Genomic DNA, 20836 nt, shown 5'->3' with positions numbered 1-20836 from the left:
TCAGTTATTGTTGGGGGTGGTTTGGCCTGGAGAGGCACTTGTGGGATTTTCTGCCTAAAGTGCCGAAAAAAGTGGGTCCACCATCGGTTCTAGGTACCTTGACTTTTCTGTCAGGAAACAGCAGGTCCTGATCCAGTCCACTGGTGGAGGAAGAGGAATGCGAGGAGAGTGCACCGCCCCCCTCAGCGCGATCCCGGTGGGGTGCCATCGCAGCTGCCTCCCCTCCCACATTACCCCCCCACCCCCTGGACGTGCGCCACACCACTGCGGGCAATGCACCACGCCCCCGGGACACGCACCAGCCCCACCCCCGCCTGCTCTCTGCCCCCCGGTGCCAGAGCATGAAGCTCCACCACTGATCCAGTCCACAAGCACACACATGTGAGCATGTGCCCACACAGGAACATGTCCTGTTCTCTCCAGATTGATCAATATTTATCTGTATTCTGTTTAAGCTCCACAGGTCTGCATTTTCCATTTATTTCTTTATACATACATACATACATACATACATACCCCGCCCATCTGGCTGGGCTTCCCCAGCCATTCTGGGCAGCCTCCAACAAAATATTAAAATACAGTAATCCATCAAACATTAACAGCTTCCCTAAACAGGGCTGCCTTCAGATGTCTTCTAAAAGTCAGATACAGTGGTGCCTCGCAAGACGAAATTAATTCGTTCTGCGAGTTTTTTCGTCTTGTGAATTTTTCGTCTTGCGAAGCACGGTTTCCCATAGGAAATGCATTGACGGTTTCCCATAGGAATGCATTGACGGTTATAAGAAAAAGGCGCAAGACGTTTTAATCTTGCGAAGCAAGCCCATAGGGAAATTCGTCTTGCGAAGCAACTCAAAAAACAAAAAACTATTTCGTCTTGCGAGTTTTTCGTCTTGCGAGGCATTTGTCTTGCGAGGTACCACTGCAGTTGTTTATTTCCTTGACATCTGATGGGAGGGCGTTCCACAGGGCGGGTGCCACTACCGAAAAGGCCCTCTGCCTGGTTCCCTGTAACTTGGCTTCTCACAATGAGCATGTGGCGATCACACAGGGTCCCCGGACGTTTCACCTTCTATTGATCCCTGTGCCACCACTTTATTTCTCGCTGCCACCACCCAGGCCCTACCTGGTACAATATTGAGTCCAGTCAGGGTTAAATTGGAACATAAGCTTCTGTTTATTTATTGCAGTTTAACAAGCGTGTGGTTTCAGAAATGGTATCAGTCAATTACAATCATGGGGTGCCTATCCAGACCTATAACTTCCGCTACCTGCTCTCACTCATTAAACCACCTCCCAGATATTTACTTGTCTTCCTAGCTCCTAATTGTTCCTGACTCAGCTTATTTCGCTACACTAACTCAACCTACCCATAGATTCTATCCCAATTCATTCCCACTCCAACCAACCACCCAGCTCCCCCCTTCGCCCCTCCCAGAACTGGTTTTATAGTCCCTCTGACTCCACCCCCCAGATTCTGATTGGGTAACCTGTTTAACTATTTCACTTCCAGCACTCTCATATGTTACAGTCACATATGAGGGAACCGCCAGAAGGACCTCAGTGCTGGACCTCAGTGTCAGGGTAGAATGATGGAGGTGGAGACGCTCCTTCAGCAGTCCCCATGTTTTGCATGGGCAGATTTATGATTGATTAAATTTTGGCTCAGTTCTTTGAAGAATCACCTCCCTCCACATCAGCCTGCTTATGCACCAAGGCTTTTTTTCAGCTGAAACTTGGTTCTGGCACCTCTGAGGTGGGAGCCTTTTGAGAAACAGAAATAGAGGCTATGAGCAGAGATGCCAAGGAGGAAGAAACTGAGTGACTCTTGCCCGCTGGTATTTTTTTAAAAAATGCATAAATGTGTCGCTCATCTATTTCAGGGATGACCAGCTTCTTTATTCTCAGGGACCACTTTTATCTCCAGACATAGGAGTCTGAACAGCCCAACCCCTGTCACAGGATAGTCTTGTAAAGCTGGCCATCTTCTACAACAAAGATGGAGAGACTGTGGCCCTCCAAATGCTGCTCCCATCATCCATCACCACCAGTGTGGGAGTTGGGAGTCCAATGGCATCCATGTGGTCTGGGGTTCCTCAACCCATTCTAGAAGAAAAGTCTTGGAAGTAGGGGTGTAAGAAGGCATCGCTTTCCATTCAACCGTCTTTGTCAAATGCAAGGCTGTTTCCATTCTACTGCCTTTCGCCTTCTGCCAAATCTTTTTATTCACCATGCTATCTGCTGTGGCAAAATTATGTAACAAGCATAATTTATGTGATTATGTAATGTACATAAATTACGCTGTCGTGATGTTATTCCATCCCCTCCATTTCAGTGCAAAGGACACAATGCAAATGGGGGGAGGGGTGTAATGAATTCTGTATTGCTTGCAGACTGAAAGCAACAAGAACAACAAAACTGATCATATTCACTAGATGATTTCCATAATTTAACGCTGGCAATTTCCACTGTTTTCATCAGTATTTATTTATTTTTAGTGTCATATTCAGTTTTATTAAACTGATTTCACATTGTTTTTGAAATGTTCAGGAGGTAGGCAGCAAAGCAGTTGAATTTACACAGGTAGCAAACAGCAATAAAATGAGTAATGGGTAAGAAATGGAAGCAGACACACAATGTAAACTTGTAAATAACTGTTAACTAGAGCTGGGTAATAGCTGTATAATGCAGCATGTATATGTATATACATTTAGGAACACGTTAGCCTACTGGCCATTTCTACCTTAGTTCCCTTAGCATTAAAGGTTCAGTCTCTTTTCTGGAACACTCCATGTTTCTGACATTCTTGGTCAGGTCACTTGCACTAAAATAAAAGTGTGTCTGTGTGTGTGTGTGTGTGAGAGAGAGAGAGAGAGAGAGAGAGAGAGAGAGAGAGAGAGGTGGACAACAGACCACCATGTATAACGATGCATGTGTGTAAAATCCATTAACATTCACTTGGAAACATTGCTCAAGTAAAGTCTTGTGTGCTTTTTGAACAATTACTTAGATACCATCCTCAAGCAAAATCACCATAGGATATTACACTTGATCTAGACTATAAGGGACCTTATAATGTAATTGGGCAGGGGCAAACCAGAGGCTAAGCAGGAGCAGATCCTCCATCCTGTCTGTATGCTTACAAAACATAGGTCTAATTTTTCTCATATATTCAAGGTCTTTAAATATTGAAATGAATGAGGTTTTCTTAAAAAAATTAAGCATACAGTGGTACCTCCGGTTAAGTACCGTATTTTTCGCTCCATAGGACGCACTTTTTCCCCTCCAAAAATGAAGGGGAAATGTGTGTGCGTCCTATGGAGCGAATGCAGGCTTTCGCTGAAGCCTGGAGAGTGAGAGGGGTCGGTACGCACCGACCCCTCTCGCTCTCCAGACTTCAGGAGAACCCCAGCGCCAGCCCCACAAGGTCGGGGGACAGCGGGGAGGCGGAACGCCGCCATCCCGCTGTCTCCCGATGTGGTTTGGAGGCTGACGGCGGGGAGAAGAGCGCTTCTCCCCGCTGCCAGCCCCTTAAGCTCCAGGGACAGCGGGGAGGCGCAGCGCGTCTTCCCGCTGTCCCCGGACCTGATCTGAAGGCTGGCGGCAGGGAGAAGAGCGCTTCTCCCCGCTGCCTGCCCCGCAAGCTCCGGGGACAGCGGGGAGGCGCAGCGCGTCTTCCCGCTGTTCCCGGACCTGGTCTGAAGGCAGGCGGTGGGGAGAAGAGCGCTTCTCCCTGCTGCCTGCCCCGCAAGCTCTGGGGACAGCGGGGAGGCGCAGCGCGTCTCTCCCACCTTGCCAGCACCCAGAAGCTTGGGGCGCGCTGAGCTCCGCACGCCCCAAGCTTCGGGATTGGCGCAGCGCTCCGCTAGCTGTGGGAGAGCCGCACGAAGCCGCGCGGCTCTCCCACGGCTAGCGGAGACCTTGCTGGCACCCAGAAGCTTGGGGCGAGCTGAGCTCCGCACACCCCAAGCTTCGGGATTGGCGCAGCGCTCCGCTAGCCGTGGGGGAGCCGCGCGGCTCTCCCACGGCTAGCGGAGACCTTGCCGGCACCCAGAAGCTTGGGGCGCGCTGAGCTCCGCACACCCCAAGCTTTGGGATTGGCGCAGCACTCCGCTAGCTGTGAGAAAGCCGCGCGGCTCTCCCACAGCTAGCGGAGACCTTGCCGGCACCCAGAAGCTTGGGGCGCGCTGAGCTCCGCACACCCCAAGCTTCGGGATTGGCGCAGCACTCCGCTAGCTGTGGGAAAGCCGCGCGGCTCTCCCACGGCTAGCGGAGACCTTGCCGGCACCCAGAAGCTTGGGGCGCGCTGAGCTCCGCACACCCCAAGCTTCGGGATTGGCGCAGCACTCCGCTAGCTGTGAGAAAGCCGCGCGGCTCTCCCACAGCTAGCGGATACCTTGCCGGCACCCAGAAGCTTGGGGCGCGCTGAGCTCCGCACGCCCCAAGCTTCGGGATTGGTGCAGCGCACCTGGGGGGGAAATAAAAAATTTTTCCTTTATTTCCCCCCCAAAAAAACTAGGTGCGTCCTAAGGGCCGGTGCGCCCTATGGTGCGAAAAATACGGTACTTAATTTGTTCCACAGGTCTGTTCTTAACCTGAAACTGAGCTTAATCTGAAGCACCACTTTAGCTAATGGGGCCTCCTGCTGCTGCCACGCCGCCGGAGCACAATTTCTGTTCTCATCCTGAAACAAAGTTCTTAACCCTAGGTACTATTTCTGGCTTAGCGGAGTCTTTAACCTGAAGTGTATGTAACCTGAAGCGTATATAACCCGAGGTACCACTGTATTGCTCATCTTCTTTAGGATTAAGGAAAGTCAGCTAGTGGCAACCTAGGCTGAAGCCTACAAATTGCAAAGACAATTGGAATAACCCATGATTTGAATAATCATCTGCTTCTAAAATGCAGCTGTTGGCCTGTAATAAGCAACAACACAATCTTGGTTAAAAAAATGAAGTCCAGGAAGGGTTAGGCAGTCTGAAACAGTTCTAATGCAAGGTGGTAAGGAATTTCCCTGAGGGTTCTTACTTTAACTTATTTTAACTTATTTTCTCTTTTTCAACTGAATCCAGATGCCTTTACCAGGACGAAGAATCAGTTCTCCTACAAGGTCAAGTTGATCACGTCGCTGCGTACTTTCAACAGAGAAGCGCCGTAGGATGGTGGCTAAAATAGTCTTTTCTTCCATCTGTGCAAAGCGCTGACCTGCAGAGGAATTGGAAAGCAATGACAATATACAATTAACTAGAGCGATAATACATATTTATTATTATTCAACATGAGTCATGTGACATTGAGGCCAGGTTCTCAGATTCATTTTTAAATCCTTAAACACTTTTCTGTAATTATACAAAACCATCAAACAAACACAGAGAGGGTGAGGCAGTGGAATTGTAACCATTGGAAGGGGTAAGTTAAAAACTGGAAGGGAAGGACTGATAATATTGATGTAGAATTAACTTTAGACTGAGGTGCATTCACACTATACATTTAAAGCACTACGATACTGTTAACAAGTCATGGCACACACACACCCCAAAAGAATTTTGGGAACTGTAGTTTGTTAAGGATGCTGAGAGTTATTCGGTCAAGTCGCAGGGTTTTATTTAAATAAAAAGAAGACAAAAATTATTGCAAAAAATATGAAACAAGAATTAATAGAGGTAATGCAACAACAAACTGGAATAGAGGTGGTGAATAAAGTGAGATATTTAGGAATTTCGTTAACCCCCAGAAATATAGATTTGTTTCAAAATAATTATATACCTGTGTGGAATGGAATAAAAAGGGATTTGGAGGTGTGGGGAAGGTTGAAGTTATCCTTTTGGGGGAGAATATCAACGATAAAGATGAGCGTGCTACCAAAGATGTTATTTTTATTTCAATCACTCCCGATAATCAAGGGGACATCAATATTTAAAGAATGGCAATAGATAATATCAAGGTATATCTGGCAGGGAAAGAAGCCAAGGATTCAGTTTAAGTTATTAAAGATGCGAAGGAAAGAGGTGGCTTCGCCCTGCCAGATTTGAAACTATATTATGAAGCATCTTGCTTATGTTGGCTAAAGGAGTGGATTAAATTAGAAAATGGAGAATTGTTGGACTTAGAAGGGTTTGATAACAGATTTGGCCGGCACACATATATATGGTATGAAAAGAAGAAAATTCATAAAGGGTTTGAAAACCACATCTTCCGAAGGTCATTGATAAATGTATGGGACAGGTATAAAAATTTGCTGGAGTTTAAACTGCCCCATTGGATTTCACCTTTAGAAGTGATGAGTGTGAAAAAGATCAATATGAGGGGGAGGTGGATAACATACGGAGAATTAACAGTTAAAGAAGGGGGGAAATGGAAAATTAAACCCTATGAAGAAGTAAAAGAATTTGTTTATGACTGGTTGCATTACTATCAGGTCTGTGAAATGTTTAAAAAAGATTGCAAAGTGTATGGATATGGTGAAAAAGAATCAAAATTCCAATCAGAGATATTGAATAATGAGTATAAAAATTTGTCTAAAATGTATAAAATGTTGCTGGAGTGGTATACAAAAGATGAAGAGGTTAAATTGGTAATGATACATTGGGCCAGAGCTAAAATGTATAAAACATGTAACAAGTGTTGGAAATGTAAAGAAAAAGAAGGGACATTCTATCATATATGGTGGGAGTGTAAAAAGGTGAAAGGCTTCTGGGAAATGATATATAATGAATTGAAAAAGATGTTGAAATATACGTTTATTAAGAAACCAGAGGCCTTCTTATTGGGATTGGTAGGAAATGAGATACGTAAGAAAGATTGTAAACTTTTTAAATATGCAGTTACAGCAGCGAGAATACTTCTGGCCCAAAAATGGAAACAAGAAGAAATACCGACAGTGGAAGAATGGAGATTGAAATTGACTGATTATGCAGAATTGGACAAATTAATGGGGAAGATTCGGTATCAACGGGACCAAAAGTTCATCGAGGACTGGGGAAGATTTACAGATTATCTGAAAGGCATATGTGATGAACAGATAACGTTTGTTGGTTTTCAAGAGACTCTGTGAAAAATAGAGAAATATTGTAAAAACGAGAATAATAGGAGGGAAGGAGATATCTAAAAGCAATACTGTTAAGAAATGCGTTAATAACATAGATGTAAACGAAAGATTGGCAGAGGAGCTGAGGGAAGTCAAAAAAGAAATGAATGCGTGATAAAATGTGAGTTGATTGCATAAAAAATTGTTGGAAAATGAATAAAAAATATTATTTAAAAAAGAGAGTTATTGGGAGATGTTGATTCACCTCACAGAGCTACAATTCCCAGAATTCTCTAAACAACTCATAGCACCCTTAAACTACAGCTCCTAGGATGCTTTGGAGGAAGCCAGACTGTTTAAATGGATATGACACTGCTTTAAATGCCTAATGTCAATGTCTAAATAATCTTCCCCTTTAAACACTCCCTGCCACTGACTGATTGCCCCTTTTTTCCTTTCCAGATACAGATTTTTGACTCTCATATGTACCAATACAGTTCCTAGGCCCAGCGGAGAAAGGCACATATGCATATGGGTGCCGTCCAGCCACGTTCTCAGGGAAAAATCGCTCAGGTCTGAATTCCTCAGGCTCTGGGAAGACATCAGGGTCTCTGTGCAGCGCATAAGGCAGAATTAGGGCATCTACCCCCTTTGGTACCCTGAATCCTCCTGCGAAAAAAGAGCAGATATTCATGAAATTAGCCCTGAGCTTATAGCCATAGCTCATCAAGCCAGAAACCCACTTGGACTACTTACTAATATAACATTCTTCACTCAGTTTGCGAGCAAAAAGTGGAACAGAAGGGAAAAGGCGAAGAGCTTCTTTAATAACACAATCCAGATATCGTAGTTGCTTCATGTCGTCCATTGTGACATGACGATCAGAGTTCCCTTATAAAACCAGTGGCAGCGAGACAAACATGTGTTATTTATAACCAGCAAAACATGCATCCTAACACTGAAGTTCTTACAGCTATTTTACATGGTGATGGACCAGGGGGCAATTTTAGGTCTAGATCAGTTACTTCCATAATTCATTTCTGTGCTTATTCTCAGGAAGTTAGCCTGGATAGCTTTAAGTCAGCACACTTTCCTAAGCCATGGGTTATGATAAAACAATATACTGACTCATCAAGACTTCCTTTTTGCTAACAGACACTGAAGCTGTGAAGACCACAGCACATCTTATATAGGAATCATAGAATCATGGAATTCAAAGAGACCCTGAGGATCATCTAGTTCAAACCCCTGCATTGCAGGAATATGCAGCTGTCCCATACAGGGATCAAACCTGCAATCTTGGCATTACCAGTGTCACGCTAAACAACTGGGCTGGGCTAACTGAGCTGCCCAAGGAGATCTGGTTAAGAGAGCTGCACCAATGGATGGCCATTACTGGGTGAATAGACAGGATCATATGCATCATGGATTCTATCTGCAGAATGATGAGTAAGCCAAGCCAGTGTAGGCCCCACCAGAGAAGTTTCTTGTTTAAACCTGTCCTCTGAGAGCTGGAATGGGGAGACTGTGGCCCTCTAGAAGAAGTTAGTGAAGTATATATCCCATCTTTCCTAAGCACTGGCCATTCTGGCTGAGGCTAAAGCAAGTTGGGGTTCCAAGAATGTCTGCAGGACCATAGGTTCCCCACCTGATTTAGAGCAGTGGTGGGGAACAGAAACTGACCAAAGGACAAGACCCTTCATCTTCTCAGTACAGATCAATTTTGAAAGTCGGTGGGGCTGCCCACCATTCAAAGTTCACAGGATCTTGCTGTAACTCCCAACCAGCCAACTGGCAATTAAAGAAATCTCCTTTGATACCTGTTTGCAGATGCTGCATGGTTTCAAAAACTACATCTGCAAGCAGACAATTCCCCCCTGTAGACAGCATTGCTCTCTAGGAACTTCTTAGGGCAACCAATCCCAGCATTCATTCTCACTTTAAGCTCCCTCTGTAACCACAGCCTCACCTACTCCAGACTCTAAGTCACATATGACATCAAATGTGCAGCAGGTGGGTGTGGTTTGAGGGAAAACAGCCTCATGGGCCTAACTGGGGTCTGTGCTGGGCCAAATTAGGCCCACAGGCCAGAGAGTCCCCATCTCTGCAATAGAGGAATCAGCATGAGCACGTTCCTAGAAGTAGCCCTGCAGTCTAAACTTGCCCAGGCTTATACCCACAGGAAAGACTCACCAAAAATTTCATCTAATTCATGGTGAACCTTCCTTTGGGCTTCTGGATGACTTGCAAGCAAGTAAATACACCAGTTCATGGCAGCAGTGGTAGTATCATGACCCTTGGAAGAAAGAATTTAAGAGGTCTAACATGTTCTCACAAAAAATAGAATTCTTAACCATTATAATGATGGTCCAATCTAGGGCCCGAACAAGCTAGTTCAAATCCAAAATTGAAAGCCCCGGAGTGCAGGCAGCTCTGCGCAACCGCCGGGAGCCCGGCGTGGCTCCCGAGGGTTGCGCAGGGCTTCGTGAAGCCTGGAGAGCAAGAGGGGTCGGTGCACACCGCTTTCCAGGCTTCAGCGAAAGCCTGTATTCGCCCCATAGGACACACACACATTTCCCCTTCATTTTTGAAGGGGGAAAAGTGCGTCCTATAGGGCGAAAAATACGGTATATTCACTGAACTACCATTAACAATCTGTCTGGCAACTGTGTGAGAGTTGCAACCAAACCAGCCACGCCCCCCTAAATCTGCCTCTGCATTGGCAGACCAACTCTGCACAACAAAAACATCTGCAAACATGGCATGAAAGCTGGCAATATCTGCTCTTGCAGATGACTGCAGTGCCTGGAGACAGACAGACAGGTTGTGCAACCACAGCAGTGACCAGAGGAGGAATGACCGCTGGGAGAAGCATAGAGAGAAGAAACACCATGGTGCATCTGCAGCAGCACAACCAGATGCCTTCATGTGCCCCAGCTGCAACAAAACATGTCTCTCCCATATCGGTCTCTACAGCCACCACAGGCGCTGCGACCTTCCAACAGTTTGACTTCACCCCCAAAGGGACACACCTCCAATGTCTCCTGAGACAGATGGATGACCACCAAACTACCAAGTCATCTGATAAAAAGACCCTTGACGTCTTGTCTTCGTTCAAAGACCTTCACATACATTAGCTTGTTGTGATCCTTTAAATAGGGGAGGACAACCAGCACTCTTATACAGGGCATTCTGTACCTCAAACATGAATGTATCCACTTCCTCTCGAATGTCCAGGTAGTTCATCTTATTCCCATCATCATCAGTGGCATTCAGAAGCATATCAAGGAAAGCTCTCCTGACTTTGCGCTTGCTTTGCTCACCATTGCCAACACCCTCACTTTTATGCTGCTCTTGAATTTTTAGTTCATGAGCTTTTTCTGCAATAACCTTAGACAGTCAAAACAAAACAAAAGTCATTCATTTCTCAGGTTGCATAATCCAATGTGTGTACTCCCTGCAGTGTCATATAAAGTGATAAGCTATCTCTGTTGCACCCTGGACCTAGCGAAGTGCATTGTGCTGACAAGGGAAAAAAGGAATATATCCAATTGCACCCAACTTGTCTAAAGCGCCCTATGGACACTGCCATGGGCCAAAACTTACTTCTGCGTAATAAAATCAGGATACAAGGCATTTCCAATATCTCTGTAAAAGCTGTCTGGATGTAAATGCACTGCGTGAAAATGGACGCCTGACTGAGTAAATCTACGAAGGTATTTTATCCCTTGTAACAAAATAATTCTAAGTGACAACTCCTCACAGAGACAGTGATTTTAAGCTGAAATCTTACCAGCATTCTGAATTGGAAAAAAAACCACTAGGGAGAAATCGGATTCTTAGCAGAGCCTACCTTACAGGCATGTGGTGAAGATAAAATGGGAGGCCTCACATACACCCTGTGAACACGCCCTGAACAGGACTTTTGAGTCGGGAGAGCCACAATTGTGAATATTAGCAGAAATCACTTTGATATTGGTGTCTATGAAACATCATGCATAAAGAGAAAATGCAACAGCTTACATTATCAGTAAAGTTATGAAGTATCTTCAGGGTCCTGTGATGTTCTCTTCCTTCTCGGAACATGAGGTACAAAAGGTCAGACCAGAACCAAGGAGACCTCTGTCTTTTATAAATCAGATCGGTCATCCTAGGGTAACAAGCAACAAAGCTTTCTAGAAAAGTGCTATAAAGTACAGCAAAGAGAGCCCATATTTCTTGCAACTAGGCTGTCATGTAAAGAGGCAGAGAAAAATAGTTTCCATGTGAAACAGATATGCCATGCCCCTATCGCCTGCAGGGTTAATGTGGCTTTTACATCAGCATACAACCCACAGAGAGGCCCAGTTTCTGCAACCCACCTCCAGAAAAGAGGTGCAGAGAGGAAGCTCATACAAAGCAGACCATAATAATAATAATAATAATAATAATAATTATTATTATTATTTATTTATATCCCGCCCTCCCCAGCCGAAGCCAGCTCAGAGTGGCTAACAACAGTAGAAAAATAATACAACATTCTAAAATCATTTCCTTTGAAGGCTTATCATGCAGACAGTCAAGTTAAAGCTGAAGGTTGTCTGCATCATGGTAGGGAGAGAGACTTTTTCTCCTAGTATTTGCGGACCAAGGCTCCATTGAAGCGGGGGGGGGGGACCTGCAGCCCTCGAAATGTGGCTAGAGTCCAACTACCATCTCTATTTCCTGCTGCTGGAATAGATCATCACATTGACACCTACCTGTAGACAGCTTGGACGTACTCAGAATCCTTATTGTGTTGTGCTCCTATGTTCTTGCCCATAGCTGTTTCTAGGAACAGGAGAGAAAGAAATCAATTAGAGAATCATTTGCCTACAAACCAAAGAGTGAGACGTAAAATGAACACAGGGAGCAACCATATATCAAGTCATACTGACTTCCAATGGTTTTCCAAGTTTCAGACCCAGGGTGTTTCCCAGCCAGGATTTGAACCCAAGACCTGCTGCACTCTACCACTGGTCAGTTCATAGTCAAGTGTGTCTTGTACTAACACAGCACCACTACTACAGTAACTGTATCCAGAACTTCTCATTTCCTCCCATAGTATTGTGTGTTTGTGTCCCAATCATGACCTGTATTCAGACTGATGGCAAATCAACAATTATTCAAACTGATCTGTCTGTTATTTTATTTTCCAACTCCATCAGTGTATATTTTAAATCCCTGTTCTCCGCTGGATTATTCAATCAACATTTAAATGGATAACAAGCTATTTGTATCATGTAAATGTGCCCAATTTAGGAAGCGAAATGTAATTAATATTATTGCAAGGTGAACAACTCTTCTGGTCAGATCTCACAAAAATGTCCATTCGCCCAACAAATGAGCAAGGATCTTTAAACCTCATTCACTGCAACACTTTGACAGCAGCAACTGCATTTACCACAGATTACATCAAGGGCACACAATGTGATGTATAAAAAACAATCAAATGGCTCCTTGTCCACATGCTTTTCAAGTTTCTGAACAAGGATATTGGCTTGTTCATTCATCACTTCAAGAAAATCATCTAAGATGGTGAAATGGAAAGTGGGCGTTAACATTTTCCTTCGGGACCGCCATTTGCTTCCAGTGCTGCAAAACAAAGACTTAAATATTATTTTTCTCTACACAAACAAATTTCAAAACAAAATGCATGTAATGTCTTCAAGCAGAACCAGCCATACAATATTGCAGTGCTCTTGTTCAGGTTTCCAGTCATTTCATTCTGCCTTGCCTCCAACTGGTCATTTCTTTCTCTAACATTCAGCCAACATTCCACAGTCACTGAGCATGCTGAGTCCTTAATGAGCTGTTTTCCCTTGGTTTTTTCTCTGTTTCATCCACCACAAAAAGATTTGCTATTGCAAACCCTGGGGTTCCCCTGAACCTGCTGAGACCACCCTCGTTTGGGCTACATAAAGGTGTCATTTTGACCACATAAGGACCAGTGCTCCGTGAAATAAGATCACTAGTATGATATATGATGATGTTCATGCACTTAAACACTTTTTCAAACCCTCAAGTCATGGCTCTAAAATGCCAATTCTGGATTTATCAGTTATGAAGGGTCCCCTCTTAAGGCTTTTTCCTCCCACACTCTTATCTCTTTCCTGTTCCAGATACCAGGCAGAACTTCCAGTTCACTACCTCAGTGCCATGGAAGACTTACATTTCCATACTTAATACAGTCCTGAACCTTAGTGTTTCAGAAATTCCTTCCCGTCAAAACATCCGTTTCCAACTTGCAACATTGCCTATTTCTCAGCAATTGGTATTTTAGACAGATAGAATGACCTCAAACCATCTACCCCTTCAGGAAGCATGTGCAGATTCCCTCAACCAGTTTTATGCTCCTTTACACAGGGGTGAGGTTCCAATTTTGCCCATGAGGCCATTTCTCAAAAACCAGGCTCACTTTCCCCTCACATGATGCCATCTATGTTGGTCAGCTAGAGACATGCTGTAAATGAACCATCAGGAGCCTAAAAGACAGTATCAATCAGCTGCTTGGTGCTGCCTTCAAGCCCACTATAATAAGCTACACTACTGTGTTCTCAGTGAGGAACTCCACAGGGCAGTTGACCTCTGCCAAAAGCAGGTCTTGAAATCAGCACCAATTGGCTCTTCAATACTTCTTTTCTTGATTAAAAATTAGTTAGCACAGGTACTGAAAAGGAGGGAAATGGAGCAGGACTGCACCTGAAGCCCCATCTCCAAAGTCCACACAATCAGCAGAGCAGCTGAAAGGGGCCTCCGATCTGCAATAAATACCTCTGTGCATAAGAAGAGACCCTTTTCACATGGCCTATGATCTTAGTCTGGCTTCCACCTTCATACATTCATTAAATGTGTGGGGCAGGCCTTCAGAACAGGACTAATAGCTCAACCAGTGCCACACACTCCACCTACACAAAGTGTAACTAAAGGGTACACTGCCTCGCCCATGTTCTGGGTTGTTTTTGATTTACCTTGTTAGAAGTCCTGTGCCCAGCCAAGGATGCAAAAACTTGTAGGGATCGGGTTTTGTAATATGCTTAGAGCTACTCAATACAACCTGCCAACAGAAGAGATCAAGGGCATAAATTATCGACTTTGCCCTTCTATGCTATCTGTTCAATTTGATCTTCAAAGTAAGTCAACTATCTGAAATAGATTCTATTTGAGTTCAAAGTGACTTAGTGATTTAGTGGGCTTGACTAAAGTGGTTTGCAAGGCAGGTTTGCTTTATCTTTATATTCCGATGTTGATTATGCCCCGAGGTATGACAAATCCTGAAATCAGAAACTATATTCTCTAATCTGCATGCAAGTTAGGTCCGTTAGAGACTAATGGAGCTTTCTCCCAGATAAGTGTGCATAGATTTGCAAAACACACACTAGCAATAAAGCTCCATGAGACGCAATGGAACCTATTTCTGAGGAAATATTCACAGGATTGCACTGATAGTACCAGGCTGAAAATGAACTTTACTTGGATACACTGAGCAATGTGTACAGCTCCATCTATCACCATTTTGATGTCTGCTCAGATTATACCAGGTCACCAGATGAATGTCAACATTCTTTCCCTATTTTCTCTCTCTCCATGCAATAATCCAAGGCATGCATATGACAGATTTAGGATTTTTCTCACAAAAGTCTTTCATGACATAATAATGCCAAGGGTCAACCTACAAAACCTCTACACAACTTGCAGTCCACTAAGGTAAGGTACCCAAGGTGATGGACAGTGGCGTAGCGTGGGTTGTCAGCACCCGGGACAAGGCAAGTAATTTGCGCCCCCTAACCCATGGATTTGCGCCCCCTAACCCATGGATTTGCGCCCCTTAACCCTAATCCCCAGATGTTGCGCCCGGTGCTGCCGCCCCCCCCTGCACCCCCCACGCTACGCCACTGGTGATGGATGATGTGTGTGAGGAAATGTGTGGGTGAGTGCTTCTACAGTTTTAGCAGACACTCTGGCCCTATTCACCACCCATTCCAGCAGAGGAAGGGGGTGCAGTGGGTGTAGTCTGCCCCGGGTGTCACCACTGAGGGGGGTGACAAAATGCCAGGCGGCACTCACCATGGGGCCTGCAGTGCACCCGAGCCACACGTCTCTCCTGGGAGAGACATGGTGGCTTGGCACATGCAGGCTCCGCGCTGCCCAAACAGTCCGCCCGCTGCCTCCCCCTCGCCCCCCCCCCCAGCTGTAGGGCAGCTGAGTGGGATAAGGCAGTCAGACTCCAGATCCCCCATGGTGCGCCCCGCCCCTATGGGTGGCTCACCCTACCCCTGGGTGCGCCACCCCAGGAGCCCGAGCACAGTGGCGGAGCTACATGCTGCAGCCCCCAGAGCGGAGAACAGGTGGGGGCGTGGCTGGCGCGTGTCCCGGGGGCGTGGTGCACTGCCTGCGGGGGCGTGGTGCATGTCCCGGAGGCATGGCGCACCACCCATGGGGGCGTGGCACACAGCGCAGGGGAGTGGCACACCGCCCGCGGGGGTACAGCACGCATCCCGGGGTTGCACGGCATGTGGTGTGTATCCCGGGAGGGTGCGGTGCGCGACCTGGGGAGCGGCCGCAATGGCACCCCTTCCCCTAATGGCACCCGGTGTGGCCCACTCCCCCCACCTCCACCTTTGTCCGCCAGTGCCTGAGCGGCTTCCTCCACCACTGGCCCCACCCACTGCTGACATGTACCCATTGACAGTTTAATCCCCGCAAATGCAACCCTGGGTGGAGGGGGGTGGGAGAGACCTCTCCTGCCCTGCTATGAAGAGTAACAATGGGAGACTCACCTCTACAGTATCTGGATGATATAATACTAGAAAGGGCAATGGCCCTACCCAAAGGAGTAACAATGGGATATTCCGCAACAATTCAGTGGAACGTATCACCTGAGAAAAGGCACCTGGAAAAAACATGCATGCAGTTTGAAAATGAGAAAGTGAATGATCCCACATCCATGCTACTTGTTCTCATGAGAACAGCACCCACTCTAAGCTAAGATTAATAGTTACATAGCAGGAGACCCCTCTACCCAAATTAAGATTGCAAGAGATGAGGGGCAGATTCCAGCCTCCCACCTCCTGATGTTCAAAGAGAACAATTATGTGAAAGTCTAAGACTATAGTTTACATTTGCTTAGAATTCATTTTGACCGTATAAATGATCCCCATTTATGAGTGGTTCCATACAAAGGGATGATTCCACATGATTAATGGGTAGTGGGCCCCATTCTAACATTGCACTGGGTTGCTTGGCTCTGTCCTCCAACCTCGTAACATATTGGGAGAACATTTGAGGGGAGAGCTCATGGAGGCCCCAAGAGCTTCCAGTTACATGGCAAAGCCAACCTTGCTCTTGATACAAGGCAAGGTGTTGCAGTCTTGGGAGCAGGCAGAGCAGCACAAACGTGTTTCCCTTGACTTAACCCTTGACTTAGCATTGTTGATAAAAAGCCTCCTGACAATGACACCTTGTGTTGAAAATACCTGAAGGTCCTGTTCAAATGCTCTTCTTAACTAATTCATTCCTGTTTGTTTGGTTTAAAAAATAAAATAAAAAATAATCATGTGTAGAAAATCTAAGTAGGACAGGAAACTGCTGTAGTTTCTTGCTGCAATTATGTTTACTGTCCTTTTTGCGGAGTTTTAATTATGCCATTGTGCTTTGTCATAGTTTCATATTCTGAATGCCCTGGGGATATACAGTTTCATGAAGGGCATGCAAATGCCATAAACTGATTGTTCAAGAGATATCTAAAAGTTTTGCAGTTCAACTTCTATGGGTCATGCCACACTATTTTGTAGCTTGCCTGTAGCTCGGCCCAAACGTGCAGCTGTGAATACAAATGAACAGGGAGAGCAGAGGTTGTCAATGTGGTGCCTGTGGGTGGCCATGTACCCACAAAGCCCTTCCTGGTACCTCAAGGTCCCCTTCTCTCTCTCTCTCCCCACCCCCATGAAATTTGAAAGGATTCTGCTGCAGCCGATAAAATAGGGGGTGGCACGGAGGTGGTGCCCACAATAATCTCTCCATTCGGCAAATGTGACCATGGGTCCAAAAAGGCTGGCAACCACTGACATAGTGGCATGAAAATTGAGTATCCCCACCCCACTGACAGTTCATTATCTACACAGGGCTTGTGTTCAGTACTGTAATGGAGAAGGGGCAACCTTTTGAGATGTTTCCAACATGCCTTAAACAGGTTTCAGGCAGCCTATTAGATTTGGTTGGGATGTGGAGGATAATTACTTCCAATATCACCAGAGCTGATTAAGCATGCTACAAAATATGGACTTCATCCTATAGAAGATAATTGGCTCCAGCATGATTTGCCTATATATAATGGAGTTCTGAGTGCTTCCTCATTAGCATGTTTGCTTTAGGCTTCAGGATTTCTTTAAATCTAACATTTTAGCTCTTTGGGGAACCACCAAGGATCCTAAACAGAGCATTCAGGAAAACTTCCAAACTCATTTTATGCCACCCACCAACACCTCCTGATGCTGCCTCATCTTCAATCACATGAGAGTTTCATCCTTCTCTTTTATTTCCTCCTTATTTTTTGAGATTTTTTTCCCCTTGGGGGACCTGCCCCCCCCCCCCGCTTTTCTGTTTCATCTGGAACAACTGAAGATATAGTATTTTATTCGATAATAAATTGACAGTTGTGCTTTTTAAAAATAAAAATCAACCTGCTTGCTTGCCTTTTTCACTTCACGCATACACTCACACAACTGCGGTAAACAGACATTGCACAAAAGGAAATGACTCACGTACGTGTCGGTCGGAAATCCTTATTGAAATAAAGAGCAAAAGAAAATGCAGAACCTCAAAGTGGGAGATTAAGTTAGCGCGGCGCGGGTTTCCTGGTTCACAGCGCTGCCTTTTTGCGCTGCTTGCGCGCATCAGCTGCCCGGAGGAGAGGGAGGAAGAGGGCGCCTTTACCTTTCCGATCGCGGTCAAGGAGCAGCGCATTGCCCAGCAGCGGGTACCAGGGACGGATCCCCGGGATGTGCTTCAGCTCCCTGTATTTCCAGTACTGGTCGAGCACCAAGCGGGCGAGCAAGACGGCCAGCAGCGTGGCGAGCGTGGCGAGCAGAGCGAGAGCCCAGGAGAAGAGCCGCGCGCCCTCCGGAGCCATCGCCCAAAAGCCCATTGTCACCGAGCGCGGACAGCGTCGCTCTGATCCGGAAAGCGAATCGTTTTGCTGAGAAAAGAAGCCCCGGGGCGAGAGGAGGAGGCGGAGCCGGCGAGGGGCAGGACTGCGAAAGGGTTAAGAACTTTGCTTCAGGATGAGAACAGAAATCGTGCTCCGGCGGCGCGGCAGCAGCAGGAGCCCCCATTAGCTAAAGTGGTGCCTCAGGTTAAATTTCAGGTTAAGAACAGACCTCCGGAACAAATTAAGTTCTTAACCTGAGGTACCACTGTACAGTTCTGGAGGTGAGGTCCGTTCTTAACCTGAAACTGTTCTTAACCTGAGGCACCACTTTAGCTAATGGGGCCCCTCGCTGCCGCTGCACGATTTCTGTTTTCATCCTGAAGCAAAGTTCTTAACCTGAGATACTATTTCTGGGTTAGCAGAGTCTGTAACCTGAAGTGTCTGTAACCTTAAGAGTCTGTAACCCGAGGTACCACTGTATTGGAAGTTCTTGTGGCCTCTTGCGAACCAAGAACTCAACACTGATAAAGGTGATTCCTTCACATATGAGTGTCATCTGTCGGTCTTTGTTTTCTCTTTACATTTCACAATGCCTAAACGGTTGAATAAATTAAAACTGGACAAGTCTTGGCATGCATGAATAACATAGTAGCCATGGGCATTGCCAGGATTTATGTTGGGGTGGGGAGCAGAACCGAGTTATCCGCAAGGCGATTGGTCAGTTAGTTAAGTATATTTATTTACTTACTTGATTTGGGGGGGCAGCTGCCATAGGCGTAGCCAAGATTTTTTTGTTGTTGTTGTTGTTGTTGTTGTTGTTTTTTGGAGGGGAAGGATTTTTGTTGGGGGGCAGAACTGATGTGAATGGTCAGTTAGTTAAGTATTTCTATTGTTTTACTTGATGGGGGGGCAGCTGCCCACCTCCTGCTATGCCCATGATAGTAGCTTACAACTCTGCACTGTCCTGGGGCAGCCAAATAGCACAGGAGTTTGGTCCATCTGGCTCAGTATCATCTAAACAGACTGGCTGCAATTAACCAAGGTTTTGGGCAAGAACCTATCTGGAAATGCCAGGATTGAACCTGGGACTCTCCCACTGAGCTACAGCCCTTCCTCATGTTCCACATAGCTGATAGTTGGGTATTGCCCTCATTTTGCAGAAGTCCTAATCCCTTTACTACCTCACATAGATGCTGAGGCAGAAGATCTGTGGAGCAGTAAGACCACATCCACTTCTATACCTTCTCCTTGCACTTACACACCCATCTGCACAAGTCCAGTGTGACATGGCACTTTAATTCACAATTTAATGCAAAAAAACCTAAGTTTCTGGTGTGCGCTTGAATCCCTCTCATCATATAAAGCAACTGTCTGGAAGCAGCCTTTATCTTCATCCTAGAAAAAGAAAATGTTTCAGATGGAGCTTTTGCTCATATAAAGGTCGAGAGATGGGGAAGGCGCTGTCTGTTAAATTTCCACCTGTCAGGCTGTTACTACGCAGAGAATCCGGCATAAAAGAAAAAAAGAAAACATAGCAATGCTATTATGGCCATAGTTTTCTTCCCTCATCTGTACAAAGGTTTCATGAAGCTTAAAAGACTGCTGTGTAACTTAAAAATCTCTACTTATGCACACAGTTGGGACAGATTGTAATCTTCTCCCTAGATCCAAAAAGCCAGCAGAGTATTTACCCAGTGCCAGGAAATTTGGATACATCCATGCTTCAGAACCCATTTAATCCTTATCTCTCCCCCTCTCTCCATGTATTAAAAGTTCCATTGGGTAGCCATAAGATGGTATTATCCCCATTTTCAGCTGCTATGTGTCATGTGTGCTGTGGCACCAACTAGGACAGCGCAGGAGTAGCATGCGTGGTCAGAAGAGGACGAAAACTCCAAGGTGGGGAGCAGAGGCAGACTGGGCAGTGAGTCCTATGAGGAATCCATCCCAGCAATTCCGGGCATCCCAGAAGGGAAGGGAGAACCAGCAGTGCCCACTGCCACATCACCTCCAGAGCAAAAGATTTCTATGGTAGTTGAGGAGCTGACCAGCCAATCAGTGAAGCTAGCTGGGTCAAAGGTGGGGAGATAGATTAGGGGGTTAGATTAGAGTCCTGCCCAGTGTCAGGAATGCTTGGAGACAAACATCATGTTCTGGAATCAATTTAATGGATGATTCATGATTTCTACCTTAATCTCTTAACTTTAAAAATTAAACTAAAAATATTGGCATACCTGCATTAAAGTGAGAGGGTTGATTATAGTCTGCAAACTTCTTCCTGATTGGATACTGCCACTTCTTTATCTAAAGCAATGAACCACAGAACAGACAAAAGGTGGCTTCTCAACACCACATCGTGTTGGATGATACCAAGGTCACTTCCAGAGGATTTCTTTAATAAGCATTCACCCTGATTTGTTTGCAGAGAGAATTCTGGCGAGACAATGAGAATTCATCCTGATTTGTTTTGAGGGACATAAGACAACATTGGGTCAATCAAATGTTATTCCAGGCTTTCCAGTGTGCTTTCACCTTCCTTGTTGTTAAAAAATATATATTTTGAGGACGCAGGCCTGTTTTACAAGAGCTCCAAAGCAGCTTTAATTGTTCAACCTGAATTTGCTGGTATGAGATTGAATTTCAAT

At 45.6% G+C, this 20836-nt stretch overlaps 1 protein-coding gene across 1 annotated transcript; it reads right to left on the bottom strand.

The window, feature by feature from the left end:
- Nucleotides 1-1150: 1150 nt before the first annotated feature.
- Nucleotides 1151-18233, bottom strand: LOC310685610 (cytochrome P450 4V2-like). The gene is made up of 12 exons (XM_083458336.1): nucleotides 17978-18233; nucleotides 15823-15935; nucleotides 14014-14099; nucleotides 12447-12637; nucleotides 11764-11833; nucleotides 11048-11174; nucleotides 10223-10414; nucleotides 9218-9320; nucleotides 7781-7915; nucleotides 7514-7693; nucleotides 4578-5202; nucleotides 1151-3257 (listed from the first exon to the last, which is right to left on the bottom strand). The coding sequence occupies exons 1-11, from the start codon at nucleotides 18186-18188 to the stop codon at nucleotides 5042-5044; spliced, it is 1569 nt and encodes a 522-aa protein (XP_083314462.1). The 5' UTR covers nucleotides 18189-18233; the 3' UTR covers nucleotides 1151-3257; nucleotides 4578-5041.
- Nucleotides 18234-20836: the final 2603 nt, after the last annotated feature.

Source organism: Podarcis tiliguerta (assembly GCF_965153285.1).
Source record: "Podarcis tiliguerta genome assembly, chromosome: 9".
NCBI classification, from domain to species: Eukaryota; Metazoa; Chordata; class Lepidosauria; order Squamata; family Lacertidae; genus Podarcis; species Podarcis tiliguerta.
The sequence above is the reverse complement of the archived record's forward strand: the minus strand, read 5'-3'. Positions and strand labels throughout refer to the sequence as shown.